Raw genomic sequence first — 19,134 nt, 5'->3', positions numbered from 1 at the left:
ATATAATAAGTGTAAAGTAATAAATTATTTTTTTCAAATACTATATTATACAAAGTATCAAAATTTTGTAAGACAAAGTAACGTTATAAAATATTTCTATGAGGGTAACGGTTAGCGATTGAATCAAGTGAAAGTGGGTATTCGATCGTGAAGTTTGGCAGGCCTGTTCGAGGTCATTGTTCGTGCGGGCGCGCCCGACTAGGCTTTCGTTACGATTTTAACCGAACATAGGCGATTTCGACCGAGCATGGTCGAACATAACCGAAACATGTGATTGGTGGAAAGCCGACGCGACGGCGAAAGACACGAGAGACGCGAGCGACAGACGTGGAATGACTTCACGCCTCTGTCGAGTATTTCAATGGTTTTACGTGTTCGTTCGTATCGTAAGTTAGACAGCAGGCTGGGCCATCGTGCGACCTGTCGTCGAAAACCATTCTCTCGATAGACCCGAAAAAGTTTCGCGTAACGTCACTAAAAAACTCGTAGCGGCTGACACATTGGTCAGGCAGACTGGAATCAGTGAGTGAGCGAAAGAGAAAGAAGGAGAGAGTGCGGGAAAGGGAAAAAGAAGGAAGGAGGAGGATACGGCGTGAAAGACAGGGGACTGACGTGTTGCAGGCGTATCGGACGTGTGCGGCCGAACACACCGACGAAATACGTATTGCGGTACGCGCGCGAGTTTTACCGTTCATTCAAGAATGTTTTAATTACGAGAGGTCCTCGCGGTCTTAACCGAGCCCTTCGCGACGGCAGTGATACGTCGTGGCGTTACACCTGAGGATTAACCGTTTTTAACGGACGTGTCGCACCGCTCGAGGAAGAGACAACGCCGACAGAGATGTTGAAGTTTATCAGAGGGAAGGGCCAACAACCTACGGCCGAGCGACAGAAACTGCAAAAGGATCTTTTTGCCTTTCGAAAGGTAAGTCTCGATTAAAAGTTTCGCCCACACCCGGCCCGGCGAAATGCGCCGACACTTTCTTTTACTTGTCTGCTCCTATGAGACTACTTTTTTCTCTAGACGTCGAGATTACTGAAATAGATTAGATTCACCTTTGCGACGAAACAAATTTACCATGAATAACTTATTTAAATATAATCATATTAATGCGTTAGCATTTTCAATGGAAAGCGGACAACTTCGATGCACCAAGGAAAAGCTGTTTTGCACCGTTTTTTATTCATCGTGAAGAAAAGTGAGAGTGAACATTGGGACAAACTCGTTTTCATTTATATTTAAAGAGTATGTCTTTTGCAGTTATACAGTATTTCTTTTTCTTTTTGGTCCCTTTATTCTATTAATTTCGGTATCTTAAAAAGGACATCATAAATAATTTTGGCATTCCGTTTTCCCATACATTTGGAACGTTTCAACTGGAAAAAAAAGTGTCGACTTAAATTCATTAATCGAGGTTAGAAAGTGAATTTTATCAGGTACCTATCAGTTCTTAAAACAAACCGATCCTTCGTATTCTTTTTCCATTTTATTTACACATTCATTATTTATAAGTCAACAGGTTTGCTATTGAAAGTTTATTCTGTTACCACGTCAGATAGTAATCTTCTGTTTCGTGATATCACGATGTTGACACGCGATGCGTTTTACAGAACACAAGTTCTTTTTACTCGTAAGTTCCTCGATCGTTTTACGCATAAATCTTGTCTGTAAAAAAAAAAAAGAAAAGAATAAACTGAAAAGATGGTGAATATCACGATTCAAGGAGATCCATAAATATACCATGATATAATTCGTACATAGTCAAAAGAAAAAACCTGTTCCGTATTTGTTCCTGATAAAAGAGAATCGAATGAATTCGACTTTAATTTGGGTTTATCGAGCGCACGCGTTTAACGCGCGATAAAACGCGCCAGGATTCGCTGTTTCTTTTAAATTAGTGACAGTTACGAATAACCTGTACATAACGAGACACTGATACCCTTTATATCATTAAACGAATAGTTCACACAGTATTTTAAATCAAATATCACATTTAATTTAAAAAATTTGCCTAATTCTCTTTACTTTAATTATCGAGTCGACTTCGTTCAAATAAAAGCGCGCTTGTCGCCCTCTATTGATTTAAAAGAAGCATTGCGAAACGTGTTTGATTAACCCTAGCACCATCCAGGCTACCTTTGAGAGGCTGCTTTCATGGTGGAATATTAAGATTCTAAAATTGCCTTCGTCCAAGAACATGATACAGCGTGTTTTAAGAATGAACGGTGCAGAATCAACAGGTCGATACCCGAACGTAATCGATACCGAAAGTCTAGAAAACGACGGGTGGCCGAGACACGGTGCAAGAGTCAGGATTATTGTGGTTGTGCGGTGTGGTGCGTTTCTTTAGCGGTTCTGTCTCGGCTGGCTGTCATCGTCGCCGGCCATCGGGTGCACTGTCGCGAAACCTTATCGTGGTTTAATTCTCCGCCTGCTAGATTCAAAGTTTGACGACGCGGATTGCGAAAACAGTCGCGAGTGCAATCAAGTCGTGCCGGTTCTGATCGATCCGTGATGGAGGACAATTTTTCTGCGACACCTTGGAAATCCCGCCGACCGTTACAACTGAAATTGCATATCCCATAGTTCCTCCGTTCCGTTGTTTTTCGTACGATACAGGGAATGCGCGGATTCGGAATGGACAATAGGAACGTTCCGTACATTCTAAATGTGTGCGTATACGTTACTTTCGTTCGGTCTGAAAATGAAATAGGAAATGTAGGTTAATCTGTAGGTTAAGCAATTATGGGCAGAAGTAGCGCGCTCTGCGCGGTAAGATGTACAAGTTGGAAAAAGTAGAAAGCCCTCGGCATGGAGGGCGCCTGTTGCCTTAATTAAAGTGGTCACATTTACGCAAACCTGGTGTTTACGTTGCAGTTTGGTCTGATCGAAACTCGAATAACATTTGATTAGATTACATCACCGAATGTAGCTATTTTGTCGCCTGATTGGAAAAAGGTGTGGGATGATTATTTTAAGAATCGAATCATTTTGGAATGTTTGGAAACTGATAAATGTTTTTAACAAAATTTTAACTCTATTTTAGGTGTTTTATATTTTTAGAAGTGTTTCATGCGTCTTAAAACGAGAAGGATTAATTGTACTAATCCCTGTACGGCTTTATTTCGGGCAAATAACGTTTCGTTTCTAGTATCGATTCTATCGATAATTCTATGTGCTCGTTGTAAAGAAAAAAGATACGAGGAAAGATATCATCGGTTTTCTGTGCAAACAAACGCATGATAAGATGCCTAGCCCTTTTTACGTTCGCTTTAATATACGCGCACAAATGTACCGTTAGACTAAGCCAGTTAGGTTAGATATGAACTGACACGCGCGGATTATTTCGAAGATTTTTATATAAATTAATACGGGCAGAAGGATAAATTTGTTTGTATTATTTTTATTCTATGACTACTCCAAATTAGAAATTTTTAATACATATCCCTCATATATAACTTGAATATTATGCTACATAAAAACATAAATGATTATTTTGTACAACTTGCTCATTAAATATAAAGCAAATAACAAGCTCTGCAATATTTCAAGCATTCTAGAAAAGTACATACCCATAATACTAACATGAAGTATTTACGTTGAAGAAATGTCACATTGATTTATCGATCGAACAATAACTTACAACGTTTTCAGGAATAAAATTAGATCTCCGTATCAGATCGAATATTTTGTTTTATCAAAAATAAAAAAAAATAATAATAAAAGCAAACAAACTGTTAAGTTTCTAATTATAGATCTAACGTTATCTTTATCAATACCAAGATTTTGTAAAAAGTAATAAATCTTTCAAAGTTTTATTATCGATCGACCTTTTAACTTCATACCAGTCGATAAAACCAGCAATTTTCGAAGTCATAATTTCTTCGGTTGTATGTGTAACTATAAACAAAGGCACCGTTTGATCAATGTTTAGTTAACGTAACTGCAATCGAGGTTAGGTTCATTGAGATTAAGCTAAAACTGAGGCCAGGCCAGATTAAACCTTACCGAGGAATCCTTTGTTATGCTTGTGACGACTCGTGCTTACGCACCTTCTTACTTTAATTCGTACAGTATGTTCTTCCGAAACTGAAAAGTGGCGACACCCTTTCTCATGGAAATTACTTGGGTCAAGGTCGCATTCCTCCCTGCCGTACCGACAAACACCCGTTTTCCTAATCGCGCGGTAAAAACGCACGTCAAATCGATATTATGGTCAGCCCTAAATCTGGTACCGTAAGCGTGACTATCTACCAAGAATCTTTTAGTTCAGGTAGAAAATGCTTTAGCATTCTCCAAATTTTTAGCAACTTATCAGCTATTATAAAACGTTGCAATATTTTGACACAGTACATTTATTTTTTACACTAACGTAACAAACGTATATTTGGCGAAAAATAACAATTTTTTTATTTTGCAATACATAATAAATACATTGAGCGGAACTCGATTATTTACAATAATGTAATGTCTCGACCATAATTTCTAAAGATAAACACCTCAATTATATTAGTTTTGCAGTTACGAAACAGAAGCATAGAAGAATCACCGATTTCAAGGTTTCTTTATTGTGTTAATCTGAGGTTTCATACATAATCATCGAATAAAAGTATCTTTAGTAGGAGAGCACGTGTACCGATAAGAGAGTACATAATTTTCATCTTACCATATTTGTCCTTCGGGAGTAAGGAAAAATTACTCGAATCTTGCTCGATAAGATTCCCTTATCGAGAATAACAAAGACGGTTAAGAGATAATTTTCGAGTACCTTGCCCTCCCTCACAGGATGTGCGTTGTCACAGTGTATTACAGAAATGTTTTAATTGCCAATCGTAAAATAGATTCTTTATAATTCCGTTTACCGACCAGTAGGTAAATATGTGTGCACTCAGTCGATAAAACCGCTCGATTAACGGGTCTGACGAAATCTGACTCATCGATGAGTAATTGATGTGGCTTTCGCCGAAATTCGTGTTACGAGGCAGAAGGTACTAGAAAGTCGGAAACGACAGTCGTTTATAATTAGTGTTAATTGCATTCAAAACGAGTCGCGGAAAAGGGAGGACACGATCGTTAACCCGAGTGTCGGTGTTTCCCTTAATTGAGCTTGCCTTGTATCCTATTTAATTACCTTGCCATGGTCGCCGTTTCTTTTTCTATTTTTCATTTTAACCGTTGGCGCGTTACAAATGGATCAGTAAGCTTCCCGTGTTACTCGAAAGGTGGCCTACGACTTTTTTGCCAATTACACTCATGGCGATTCTCTTTTCTTTTACTTCAGTATTACTGATATATGGAAGTCTGAAAATTATATATTGCTACCCCGTTTTTACAGTTTAAAACACTTTAACAGGTTGTAATATGGTGATTGATATACATCAGTCCTTCTCTTTCATTTCCTTCTCCCCTCTCTGTCATCACATTTATACTCGTACGATTACTTTAACCTCAGAAATAATAAAAGTGATCATATCATATCAAATAAGTGGGGATTAAAAAGAAAGCGGGAGGTTAATAACTTGTGGAAGAACCTAGCCCTTGGAAGTAATGAATTGGGCAATAAATCGAAGGTTAGGTATCAAACTGATATTTCATTTAACATTTAATCTTTCTCAAATGAGTTCGTACTACAGTTTCTTGAACCTCGATTAAACTATTAAATTTGATTTTGTTCTCGTAGGTAATTCAACTTAATTCCTTTTACTTGTATAGTAGTTTCGAGTAAATTGATAGTTATCAAGGATCAAACTTTTGCCCCCGAGCATGTGCGCGCGTGCGTACGCTTACCAGCGACAACGCGCAGATAGTATACACTATTTTTAGCGAGTTTCTCGTATAAATAGTCTGCTGATTACAATGGACAATGTACAATTATTACGAAGAATGGTCAGATGAAATGACCAGACCAATTTATGAATTGAGCATGGCGACATGACTTGATCCATCAAGTGAAAAGCTTTGAAGAAACATATTTGCATGCGTGTCTGTTTTCAACGCTCACTGTTAAAACTAGTTTTGTCTTATAAGTAGATTTAAACTGTTTTGTAATTGTACTGGATAAGAGACCACTTATAAATATCCTAGTAAAAAATAATTTCTATAAAAATACGATACTGGAAAACCACGATTAAAGATGTTAGATAATGTTAAATTGATAACGATATATATATTCCGGTACTTCAATACATCTGTTTCGACATATAAGTATCAGAATTATTCCCTACGTACTTAAGACATCGAGAATAATGCAAATGGCTTAATTAGCATTAAGTGCTATAACTTGTCGAATAAGAAATGATAAATTGCTTGTTAATGATAAGCAACATTCTACTCAAATGACCTAAACGCAAAATATCATTAAACACAAGAATTCTCATTTATATAATCTTAATCCACTTAAGATGGATACACGAGAATAGCCAAGTATCAATTTTCTACCATCATCGAATCTATTAATAGCTATAATTAATCAAAGTAATTACAATCGTTTTCTGTTCTTTGCAGACAGTGCAGCATGGGTTCCCAAACAAACCCACAGCCCTTGCATGGGATCCGAGTTTACGGCTGATGATCATTGGCACGGCATCCGGCGCCATCAAGGTGTATCCTTTTTACTCTAGTCGCTCCTTTGCTTTCAGACATCTCACCTTCCCTTTTCTCTTCTTTTTATTTTTATTTCTTTTTCTATTTTCTTCCCCTTTTCTTTTCTTCCGATATTTATAATCTAGTGACAAGGCACCATCTCGGTGCTCGATGACGTTCGTATCTACCGATAAATCATCGAAAGCCTTCGAGAGCCGCTGGCCGTAGGGAAACGGGAACGTAATTGACGCCGTTTTCTTCTGATCTCTTTCTTTCCCCGCTGTGGTTACTAATTTTAGATACGCGATACTCGATATTTTGCGATCCCGTCAAAGCTATTCCTCGATTCACGCTTCGGCTTTTACAGCCACAGCTTTCATTCAGAAAACACGTTCGTGCTTTTTCTGTTGTGACAGGCGTCAAACCGTGGGACAATCCATATCTTTTATTGGCGTCATCTTCACGAGAAAATTGCGCTGGTCGGTCGGTAACTTCTTTTTCCTGGTGTGGATTCTAGAGGGTTTCGTTACCGAGTGATGAAATCGAACTTGGAGTTAAGTTCCCTATGGGACACGGGACGTCGGATGTGAAAGTATCGAAGTGTCAGAGAGTCGTGCATAGGAATATAAATTAACCCATGTGTTCTGATTCCGATTACGCCTATAGAAAGATGAAAGAGCACGGAAGTATTAAAATATTACGTGAGGGGATACGATTTATGGTAGAATATAGATCGGAGATATACTAACCGAAACTAGAAATGACGGAATAATTATATATGGCGGTAGAAGTCGAAAGTAACGCGATCGAAGATGTAAGATTGTTAGAAATGAGCGAAAGGAGTTTAGATCGCGTTGTATGTTATAGTCCCCTGCTGGAAGGAAAGTCGATGATGGCGGACATTTGAAAGTTTAATCAGTTAACCGGAGAAGCGCTCGTGTCGTTTTCCAGGAATCACAAATCTGCGCCCTCTTGTTCGTTCGAGATTCGTCTTCGTTGCGAGAACACACGAAACTCGACACTAACGTCATTTCTCTTGATGCATGGTTTATGTACCGCAGAGGTAGTAAATCATTCACGGAAAACGTACAATGTTAACTCGAAATTATGCAAACATCTTCTGAAACCATCAAGAAACTCATTAACGAAGAAATGGTTAGGAATTAGTAAACGTGTAGACACATCGAAGACGTGTTTTTATTACCTCGTTACCCAGTTCATGGTAGGTCGCTTATCGATTCAGCAGGGTGCTAGTCGGAACACTTCGTTTCATTTCCCTAAGTTATAAAAGATTAACAAAAAGTTTTTTACTTTATATCATCGCGTGTCCAAATTGTATTTAATAATTAAATATAATTAAAATGTAACTCGAAAATCCTTTCAATGAGAATCTTTAAATCGATCACTTTGAAGAGTTAATTAAGAAATGGTATATCGTCATTGCTTTTTACCAGTTGCTCGATGCATGTATGGTTTGAAAAATTTTAATTGCAGGCGTACAAAAGGTTTGATTCCCAATACGCTAGTGCGTATACTTCGTGTGCATACCGCTTACTTTATTCGCATCCCGATTGCAGATGCTCGAATGGCTACGTAATCGGTGGTAGATCATTATCATTTCGCAAGATTGATGATAAACGTCTTTACCGCGTCTTGAAGGAAATTTTATTTGCAATTGATATTAGAGAGGTACAAAACGTACGGAGTGCTTATAAAATGTTTATCATGTACGAACCTTTGTCTTTGTTTTATTAGCAACCTGTTTGTACATCGTGATACTTGTGTCTAACGAATGTTGCATGGAATAGTGCGTTTGAAGTGGAACTGTTGCACGATGTATGTCGGGGATCAGAGTAGAATTCGACGACGATGTAGAACGTCTGTATCTATTCCGTGGATCGAACACAATCGTAGGTATCGGTGCGTTGAATCGGTCATTTTCGAAACAAGAGTGTCGTTTGTTTCTAGATAGAAATGGTGTCCTACTGTTTAGAATAGAGGTACCTAGTTTTCACTGTTTTCCTTGACTGACGGACGATAACAGATTTGGTAGGCCAGGTGTGGAATTCTATGGACAACACACCATTGAAAGCGGGGAAAATGCTGTGACAAAGATCGTCGCCCTGCCCAACGAGGTAAGAGTCACCATTTATTTATCGCTACTGCTTTTTATTAAGTTGTTAAATCTTCACAGTTTATAGTCTCGTAAACATTATCATTTAACGATTTTAACGTTTGGGTAAGTACACACATTTATCGGTTTATTTCTCCAATCTTAAATTAACAAGAATAGAATAAATATTAAATACTCACGGATAAGCCAAATGGAATAAAAACGAATGACTCACCGTAGAATCTTTATTTGCGTAAAATTTTGTGAATCAAAATATGTAACGACGTATACACGTGTATATATATATATGTGTGTGTCGAAACAAATGCCAGCTGACGATAATTCGAAGTTCGAATTTCTTAATGACCGTGCTAATAGTTTTTAAAGCTTACAGAGAAATTATATTATCTGGCTAATGAGAAATTCCATAAATTGTTGACTTACTTCGAACTGAACTGTACATAACCAATTAACTCTGACGCTTAACCTCTTCTCCATCAGAACGCCCTCTTCGAACGTTTGAGTTTTCCCTCGATTCGACATCGATGTGTCCATTCGTGGAGGTTAGATATTTATCAAAATTACAAGGAGAGGAAAAAAGCATTTGAAACGGGCCTTAATGCCAGGTCCGAGCGATAGTAATATCTTCTACGTACATTGTAATCAAAGGGACACGGAGGTGTGAAGTTATGGTTGTTTTAAAAGTCACACGCGTTGCACGAGTAACGCGACACCTTGTTCGGCTTATACTAGCGTCGTTGCTGAGTTGCATAACTGTGTGCGACACGCGCGACGCGCTTTTGCACGCGTGTACGAATAAATAATATACGAACACCATTGTCGTCCGTTCCATAAAGGTCGGGAACGTATACCACTCGCGGTGCTTTTCCTGTTTCCTTCATTTTAAATACAAACCTCGTAGCCGGGAAAATTTCGTTATGAAATTCATAGTGTAATTTAATCGATGACGGAATCGTTGAAGTACCATCGAGATAATCGATATATTTTTTTCTATTTTACTCTTTTTATTTTTAGCCTTTTATCTTTAGTTTTATTTGTTAATTTTATACGTTTTAGAAGGGAACTATAAAGAAACGTTTAAGTCCTGAACCCTTCATCTATAACGCCATTTTACAATAGATAAATAGTTACTTGAAAAAAATATGTTCTTCGTATTATGTATAATGATAGTAGATATAGGAATAGAAAAGGTGTAGATATGATAGAGTCTTCGATAACGTCTTGTCTTGGTGCTTGAAACGCAGTTAATTTTAATATTAATTTCAATTTTCTTTATTTTCTGCTGTTCCTGTGAAAATCAGTTTATTAAAAATTTATTATTTTACCAATTAATCGATGGTTTATATAAGATATTGATAATTATAATAAATTTAAACGAAAACAATACGTTAATCAAGTTGTATTAGTTGTACGAGAATTCTGACAGCGAGTAAAAGAACAGCGATAGTGAATGCGTGTATATATACATACGTACAAACGGATAGGAGCCGGGAGATAATTAATTACCAGTGCGGAAAAAAACAATGAGAGTAATAGGGAAAAGTAGCGTATAATTAAAAAAGGAAAACAAGACGGAATTACTTCATCGTTTGCCCACGGATACGAATAACGATAATTCTTTTCACGTTCATTTACCTTTGGCGGTAAAGTGCTTTTTAATAAGTTAATTTGATTGGCTCACAAGTATATACCATATACGCGGGAAAAATTCAAAATAGGTGTGGCATCGTCGATCGTTGCATTGAATCAAGCACCAACCTGCTTACTTCGCTTGTTATAAGTCATGAAATCTCGTTATCGCGATCATTCTTCAAGCGAATCCTAAAACCGATAAGATAGCAGCTGTACGATTATAATCACCCCACCGAGGCCATATCGAATCCCGTACGCCTCTTCTTTTTTTTTTCATATTTTGTTTGTTCCGGTGAGTAATCCACGATAAATATCACGAAACGAAATTTTAAAAGTTGACAATCGATTTTCGTTTGAAGGTCATTTCAGTCCTCTAAATATCTGTGTTACGTCACGATTAAATAATCGCGAATTAATTCGAATTTATTGGATTTTAATTTCGAATTAAAAAATTGAACAGAATCGAAGAAACAAGATTGGAAAGCAGACTAGACAATACAGTAGAGTATAAAACACTCTAGGCAGCCGTAATAGCGAGCTTTTGCTGACATAATAATCGAGTACGAGATCCTAATTATTTAACTGCACACGTTAATAACACGCGGATAGGGGACGCCATGCTCGTGAAAGACAGGTTAGGTAGTAGCGTGAATTCGCGTGAAAGCGAAGCACGCGGTAAATCTTCCTAACCTTATGTTTTCTTCGAGTTTTCACTTTGTCTATTACAACGGAGTCGTGACAAAAGACAAAAGAACGCGGGATTCGTCCCGTGAGAAACGATGAAATCGTGAAAACTGTCTACAATACGGTACTTATTATTTTGCTTATCTATATTATGACTTGGAGTTATTACGAAATCTCACGTTTTACATGCGCGTACAGAAACGAAAAGATAAATAAATTAAACATTGTGAACTGACATTCGGTTTCATTCATTAAAAGCAAATGCAACTAGTAATAATTTTTAGGTTAAGCGATGGTAAATGATTCGTTTATAACAAACGTAACAGGGTCGCGTAGTTTCTCTCTGCGATGACAACTCTCTTCACTTATGGGAGATCAACGAGAGTTCGGTCGTGGAGACCAAGTCGCTCTCGTTGGAAGGCAAATTGAAGAAAATCTCGGCGATGTGTCTCGAGTCGAGCGGCGAACACCTGCTCCTGGGAACGGAGGGCGGGAACATCTATCTTCTAAACCTGAAAACATTTGTGATGCCTGACAATATTATCTACCAAGATGTCGTGATGCAAAAGTAAGTGCAATTTATGTTTTACATTTTCGAAGTTCGCATGTTGTATGCTTGTGACAACTAGAGATATAATTAAGATAAACTTCTTAGAATAACGATTTGAAAAACTACTGTTGACAACTGGTCGTAAATTCGCGAGATACCGAGCGATCTTAACACGTTGAATCGACCTTTACGAGACAATGAGCTTCCAGCGCGAAATCATGTGAATCTCAATTTTTCTTGCCTAATTAAATTTCATTATGAAACAAAACGGTTGATCGTTAATCGCGAGGGAGTTGGTATTGAAATAGTTAGTTTCACGTGTCCGTGACGTATCAATGTTGTGACAGCGTGCCAGACGATTACAAGAAGAATCCAGGAGCGGTCGAGGCGATAGCGGAACAACCAGGTCACCCAGACAATATTCTGATAGGTTACAATCGTGGTTTAATGGTTTTGTGGAACAAAGCGACTCCTGGAGCCCAGCAGGTGAGCCTTCTTATTATTATTCTGTACCTTTCTTTACACACACATCTATGTGTACAAGATCATAGTGTGGCAGATGTAATGACATGCTTACAGGACATTTTAAACACATGTGCTTATTACATTTGTGGGGCAATGCTTAATCCATCTGTACACAAAGGTGCATTTATGCTCGAAATCCTTGCAAAAGGAATAATACCTATATATTAATTTTAATTAAATAACTTTAATTAAATTTTATTAGATAACATATACTGGAATGCTCAAAATATTGAAGGAATGCATATCTAAATAAACGAAGGGTATATTAGATACTATATAGAGTAGAAGGAATGCTTGAAACAATCGAGTAATATGTAAAAAAAAAAATTTGAATTTGAAATGGATTGTGCACTGATGAGTTAAGCATGTATTATAAGTTGGTACCGCTCGTTCTGATTGTTGTTTGTGTCTTTGGTGGTTTTGGCGAACGTGTACGTGCAGCTGATGGGTTTGTTTTCGCGTGCGCAGACATTCGTCTCCACGCAACAGCTGGAATCTGTCCATTGGGTCTCCGAGACCCGTTTTGTTTCCTCCCACAACGATGGATCGTATGCATTTTGGAGTCCAGGCAGCGATAGCATGTTGGACTCGACTACACCCTATGGACCATTCCCGTGTAAAGCTGTCACTAAAATTCTCGTCTATCCGACTGCAGAGTGAGTAGAAAATTTTTAGTCGATACCAGTATTTGCTTGCTGTGTTCGAATTGTACAATTCCGAAGTAATGAAACTATATAAAATACTTTACAGACATGGAGAACTGGTTTTATTTTCGGGTGGAATGCAACGTGCAAGTTATGGCGATCGTCACACCATTACTGTTATGGCGAAAGAAAGAAAACATGTTGTTTTTGATTTTACATCAAAGGTGATCGACTTTTTTACTGTATTTCCTAAACAAGAAGATGGGAAAGATACTCCTGATAACCCAGAAGCGCTTATAGTATTGGCTGAAGAAGAGATCGTAGCCATTGATTTGACTAATCCCGAGTGGAAAATGATGGCATTACCATATTTAGTATCTCTCCATGCAAGCGCGGTAAATATTACATAATTTATAGTATACGCTTGCATAAGTACTATAATATATCCTCTATATTATGTTTGCAATATTCTTATTTGCAGGTTACTTGTTCACAACATGTTCCAAATGTCCCCGACGAATTGTGGGACAATATCATCATAGCTGGGAAAGCACAAACGGAACATTTATACTCGGATAAACCATGGCCTATAGACGGTGGAATTATTCTTAATCAGAAATCGGGAAACGATAAACCAAAAGGCAAAGAATTATTACTTACTGGTCATGAAGATGGAACTGTGAGGTTCTGGAATGCATCCGACGTTGCTCTAACACCTCTATACAAATACAACTCGTCTATCTTGTTTACTGGCGAACACCTGGATGTTCTTGAACAACCACCGGAAGATGACGAGGATGAGTGGCCACCATTTAGAAAAGTTGGAACCTTTGATCCATACTCTGATGACCCGAGGCTGGCAGTGAAAAAAGTTTTACTTTGTCCATTGTCATCTACGTTAGTTGTTGCTGGCACGGCTGGGCACATAATTACAGCCACCATATCATCTGAACCTGTAAACAAGGAGATCAAAGCTATTACGATGAACATTGTGAACGATCGCGATGGATTTGTTTGGAAAGGTCATGATCATCTGCCGGCAAGAACAACCAGCATATCTTTCGCAGTCGGTTTTCAACCGCAAAGTCTTCTTCAATTATATCCGCCGGCTGCGGTTACAGCATTAGCTATACACAGTGAATGGGGATTACTTGCTGCAGGCACAGCTCATGGTTTAGCTGTTTTCGATTATACAAGAGCAAAGGCTGTCAACGTGAAGTGTACGCTCAACCCAAATGGTATTTATAGATATGCTTTTATATCAATTAGATAAAGCGTCAGTATATCGCTAAGAGAAATTATCTTACGACTTACAATTCTATTTTAGATCTTTCAGGAGCAGGTGATACACCGATTTCTAGAAGAAAATCGTTCAAGAAATCACTAAGGGAGTCTTTCAGAAGATTGAGGAAAGGAAGATCACAACGTCGAACGAATGCTAGTAGTCCAACTAGAAATGCGGCACCAGAAAAGAAGAAAGAAACGTGAATATTTTTTAAGTTGTTTAGATTATAATTGGTATTAATGTGTTAAACAATAATTATTTTCCAATTTTAAAAGGTCCAGTGTTGCTTCTTCACCGAGTGCTGATCTTTCCCCTGTAGAATTAAAACCTGTGGAAAGACAAGTGGAAGCAAGACCTGTAGATGATGCATTGGGTTCAATGGTTCGATGTTTATACTTTGCTAGGAGTTACATTATAAGCAGTAAGTATTTTTAATCAATTTTTAATCAAGTATGTAAATTATGAATATTTTGTAATATTTTTTTCTCTCTCTTATTCTAGTGCAAAATACGATGCCCACACTTTGGGCGGGTACCAATAACGGTACAGTTTATGTTTTCACGTTAGCGATCCCTGCTGGTGTTAGAAGAACAGAAGAGGATGTAAATTGTACATTAGGAAAAGAGATTCAATTAAAGCATAGAGCACCTGTAATTGCAATCACAATTCTCGATGGATCTAGCGTACCGTTACCAGAACCATTCGAAGCCGAAAAAGGTGTAAGTCCTGGCCCCGATATGGCTTCTCCACACAGAGTTGTAATTGCTAGTGAAGAGCAATTCAAAATCTTCAATCTTCCATCCTTAAAACCATATTGTAAATACAAACTTACCGCACACGAGGGTTCACGAGTAAGAAAAACAGGTTTTGCAAAATTCACATGCTCAATGGAACCTGCGGGAACACACGAAGAAACCTGTTTGTTATGCTTGACTAATCTCGGAGACTGTTTAGTGCTCAGTATTCCCGAATTGAGAAGGCAGCTTAATGCTGCTGCTATTAAGAGGGAAGATATTAAGTACGTGTATCTTTTTAATTATTTTAATATACAAATTTTTTTTAAAGTACTATAATATTATTGTTCCTTTCTTTTCCTTTTTTAGTGGCATTTCTTCGTTAACATTCACGAAAGCTGGCGAAGCGTTATATTTGTATTCAAGTTCAGAACTGCAGCGAATTTCATTGTCCGCTAGTAAAGTGACAAAAGCACACTGTGCGCTAAATTTGCCACCCAACGCCAGATCATTTCCTGAAACTAATAACGACGAAACTCAAGAACAAGGAGTGGTTGAAGGTACAGCTGAAACGGAAGGTGAAACAACACAAGGAAGTCAGCCAGCTACGGTGCAAAGGATGATTACAGAGAATGGTGTGGTGGGTTCCAGTGAGTATATCGTGTCACTTTACCAGATATCTTAATTCGTACTTAACATATATCGGACAATCTGTTAAACGTTCAACGTTATTATAGGATGTTTAAACGTGCTACTACTAAATATGCGTAACCGCTTGGCATATCTTATGTAACACGTGTTATGTATATATTTAAATGTTGCTTTGCTATAATTACTTGTGATTTATCAAACGAGCTAGCTGCTAAATTATACTTTACGCCAATTAACATAATCGAAAACCGCTGTTTCCTAACCCTTTAGTACCGATTCTTGAATACATGTATTTTAGCTGGTGGTGAAGAATCTCCAAAAGAATCACCTTTGCAACCAGCTACGAGTACTAATGATGTAAATGGAGAAGATGACCGTCAAGACTTAAGTTCTATTGGAGATATAACTATTGATAGCGTGAAGGACCATTTACTGTAAGTAAACGTGTTATATGTTTTGCCCAGCTTTTTATTGTTTTCTTTCACGCTTTTTTTGCTTACCTGTTTACAATTAATTTTATAACGATAAAAACAATAGAAAATAATTTTAAAGTTTTAAGGAAAAAAACAAACTTAATTTGGCAAGCTGGCTTCCATAGTACATTTGTTTTGCTGTGCTAATTGATGTATTTTGTATACTTGCCATTTGCTTGGCAGTAACAGTTCACTTTTCAGAAATGCAACGTCTTCCGAAGATCTTCACAGTCGTCTTGCAGGACTTAAGATGGAAGTAACTTCTCGAACTTCGGAGATATCTACTCAAAATCAATCCCTTGTGGTAAAGACCACTACCGTTGTTTCGCAAACAACCAACAATACTACTGCTAACGGCGAGATTGAAACAAGTCAGACAAATGAAACACAACAAATGAACAGTGAGTGAAATCATTGCTAATACAAATTAGTGTGAATTGAAAATTAATCGAGTGACCAATACATTATATTAATTTGATTCTTAACAATTCATGAAATTCTTTTTAAATGTATTTTTTAAATGAATATTTTTTAGGTCATCCAATATTACAGTATTTGAAGACTGTAAATAATCATATTCTTAATAATTTCATATATTATACAATTTATTGATTGCTTAATATCTTGTGTTTGTCTTCCGTTGCTTTGTAATTTCTGTTCTTTATTCTCTTGATATTATTTGTATTCTTTTGTTATTGTTTTGTTTTGTGCTATTTGTTGTTGCGCAGGCACTACGGTAGAGAGAGAGATACGCAGCGGTACTGAGACTACAACGACACATGCTACCATCACTCTACCCCCAAACGTCGAGGTCAGCAAACGGCACTGAATGTATTGCGATAATTGGTGTCGGACCTTACCTCGATATTAATTAAGCCTATAATTAACGCTTAGCATATTGTACGCTATTAATCTATTAATTAACATGATTTGCGTAGTTCAATTTATTTATGAATTGGGTAATTTGTTTATCAATTTTCAGATTACTCGTATATTTTACGACACAATGCTATTTAATTTATGATTGTACTTTACCCATACTAACAATTTTTTTGCATACTTATAAAGCTTTGTTTAACTGGATACTCGGTAGTTCTTGCAGAATATCGTTGAGGTTAAATAAAGGATAGATACATAACACATTATTTTTGATATTACAGATTAGTGCAGCTGATTTGGCAAACTTGGAGATGACGACAACTACAGTGACTACCGAAAAGTCGAAAGCTCCATTGGCAAGGCCTGAAGAAGTCGGTTCTTAGGAATATTGCAAATTGTCCCGTGTCCTACTCACTGATTTCATGCTCTATACTCAGAGCCACACAATAATTAGATTTTTTGTTACTTAATGGACTCACGTGTACACAGCGGCGATAGGTAGAATTTATATATCGTAGGTTTTTTAAAAAATCTAGATTTGTACGCGGCATTAGCGTTAGCCATAAACAATAAGCAAGTGAACTTGGAGTATTGTAGCGACGAACCAATCGAGATATATTAACTGCCAAGATCGTCGATATATTTTACGTTTTAACTAAACATTCTTACTGCATTTCTCGCAACAATCAATTTTGTATTGAACAAAATTTTCGGCGGTTTAGTGGAACTAGGCCTAGGTAATTTTAATAAAATACATTTTATTTGCAGACAAGCGTAACAAATTTTAAATGAAAAATTACAATGTTTCATGTTGTTTCATTTGTAGATCAATTTGTTAAAATATCATTTTATTAAATAAAATTTTAAAAGATTTTTTATTCTTAAAGCTTTCAAAGAAATAATCGAAATAAATTTTTACGATCCGTTTTATGGTGTGAAGATAAATATAATTTAAAAATTATAGCTTGTACAAAGAAGCAAAATACATCACAAATCGTGAACATGGCAGCCATATTGTAACGCAACGAATATGTTGTGCTACGTCATATTTCTAAATAATAAAATTAATAAAAAAGCGACTTAAATCATCTATATAGTATTTCAAATATTATATGGGCGTATCGTGACAAAGGATCAAGGAAAAAAAAATATGTTAAATCGATGCGCCTAACAAAATAAAGAAATAGCTACTTAAGTAGAATTATGTTATAAGAAAAGTTACAGAGATTAAGTGAAGGAAACTTAAAACACAACTATCAATGGCCATGACGTAAAGAAGGAGAGCCGTTAAGAATATATTTTTTATTAACATTTGTTAATCGTTAAGTTTCCTTTTCCTTTGCTAGAAACTACCATGGTACAATTAAACTATTTCTATCGAGCAGCATCGAAACGCGTTGAAATAAATTTATCTGAAGTAATGCAAAGAAAAATCTAACTGTGTTTTAGCATTGCACGTATGTCCGATTCTTTTTTAGATAACAAAAAGCTATTTGTTGATTATTTCTGGTGGAGGACAATTGCTACATATTATTTTTTATGTGAATAAGTCGTAAAATTCCACAAATGTACTATTATTATCAGTATGTAGTGATGTACTACGTAGCTTGGTTTGTGTTTGCGACAGTACGGATCGTATTTAAGATACCACGATTTTGGATCTCAATAAAATATTAAAAACAAACACAACTCCGTTTCATGGGGTAATTTCATATTTAGATTTATCTTTTATAATACTGTAATTAACGATTTTTTACAAAAATGAAAACGACTAAAAATATAAAATATTTTTACCGAAAACGACAGACTGATGCATGAAAGATGCATATTCTTTTGCATTTATTTGATTGATCATTAACCATTTAATTAATTCATGTTAATCCGAATGAAATTATTCATCTTTTATCGTCTGTCTATTAAGACTATACATGTATTAAAAAAATGTGTCAATTTACTGTTCGTTGATGCAATTAATGTGAGGCCTTTGTAGATAGATTTTAATCTTCCTCTAATTACATAATTCCTTATGACTTTTTATTTCTTTCAATCAACCGCTTCGCGAAATACGTTACTTGTACGCGGTTATTACAAAATAAATGTTATATAAGGTGTTCCAAAAGTCGACTATGCACAGTTTCCATTGAAAAAAAATCCCAATCATATATCTTGATATTTCCGTAGGACAATAATTTGATAAATTTACTTTTTATCAAATTCGCTTAGATTTAATTGTTCAAAGTCTCATATAATATACTGTGCAATTGGAGCACCCTGTATCATTAAGTTTATTACAGTTGTAAACTACATTAACAAGGTGAAGTCAATGCGCTAATTAAGATACAAAATGTATGAAAACAAAC

General features: G+C 36.5%; 1 protein-coding gene across 6 annotated transcripts; it reads left to right on the top strand.

The window, feature by feature from the left end:
* Positions 1-321: 321 nt before the first annotated feature.
* On the top strand, positions 322-17,530 carry l(2)gl (LLGL domain-containing protein l(2)gl). 6 transcript variants are annotated; one of them, XM_017901519.1, is made up of 16 exons: positions 322-925; positions 6,506-6,603; positions 8,628-8,718; positions 11,360-11,601; positions 11,931-12,069; positions 12,577-12,764; positions 12,859-13,147; positions 13,234-13,990; positions 14,080-14,236; positions 14,313-14,458; positions 14,539-15,055; positions 15,141-15,421; positions 15,721-15,856; positions 16,097-16,296; positions 16,624-16,706; positions 17,056-17,530. In XM_017901519.1, exons 1-16 carry the CDS (start codon positions 842-844, stop codon positions 17,155-17,157), a joined length of 3,510 nt encoding a protein of 1,169 aa, XP_017757008.1. In that variant the 5' UTR covers positions 322-841; the 3' UTR covers positions 17,158-17,530. The 6 variants fall into 6 exon arrangements, with proteins under 6 accessions (XP_017757008.1, XP_017757004.1, XP_017757003.1 ...); XM_017901515.1 differs by having other exon boundaries at positions 16,079-16,296; XM_017901514.1 differs by having other exon boundaries at positions 12,550-12,764.
* The last annotated feature ends 1,604 nt before the right edge of the window (positions 17,531-19,134 follow it).

This window comes from Eufriesea mexicana, unplaced genomic scaffold, assembly GCF_001483705.2.
Source record: "Eufriesea mexicana isolate 0111107269 unplaced genomic scaffold, ASM148370v2 scaffold1623, whole genome shotgun sequence".
In the NCBI taxonomy this organism is placed as follows: Eukaryota; Metazoa; Arthropoda; class Insecta; order Hymenoptera; family Apidae; genus Eufriesea; species Eufriesea mexicana.
The sequence above is the reverse complement of the archived record's forward strand: the minus strand, read 5'-3'. Positions and strand labels throughout refer to the sequence as shown.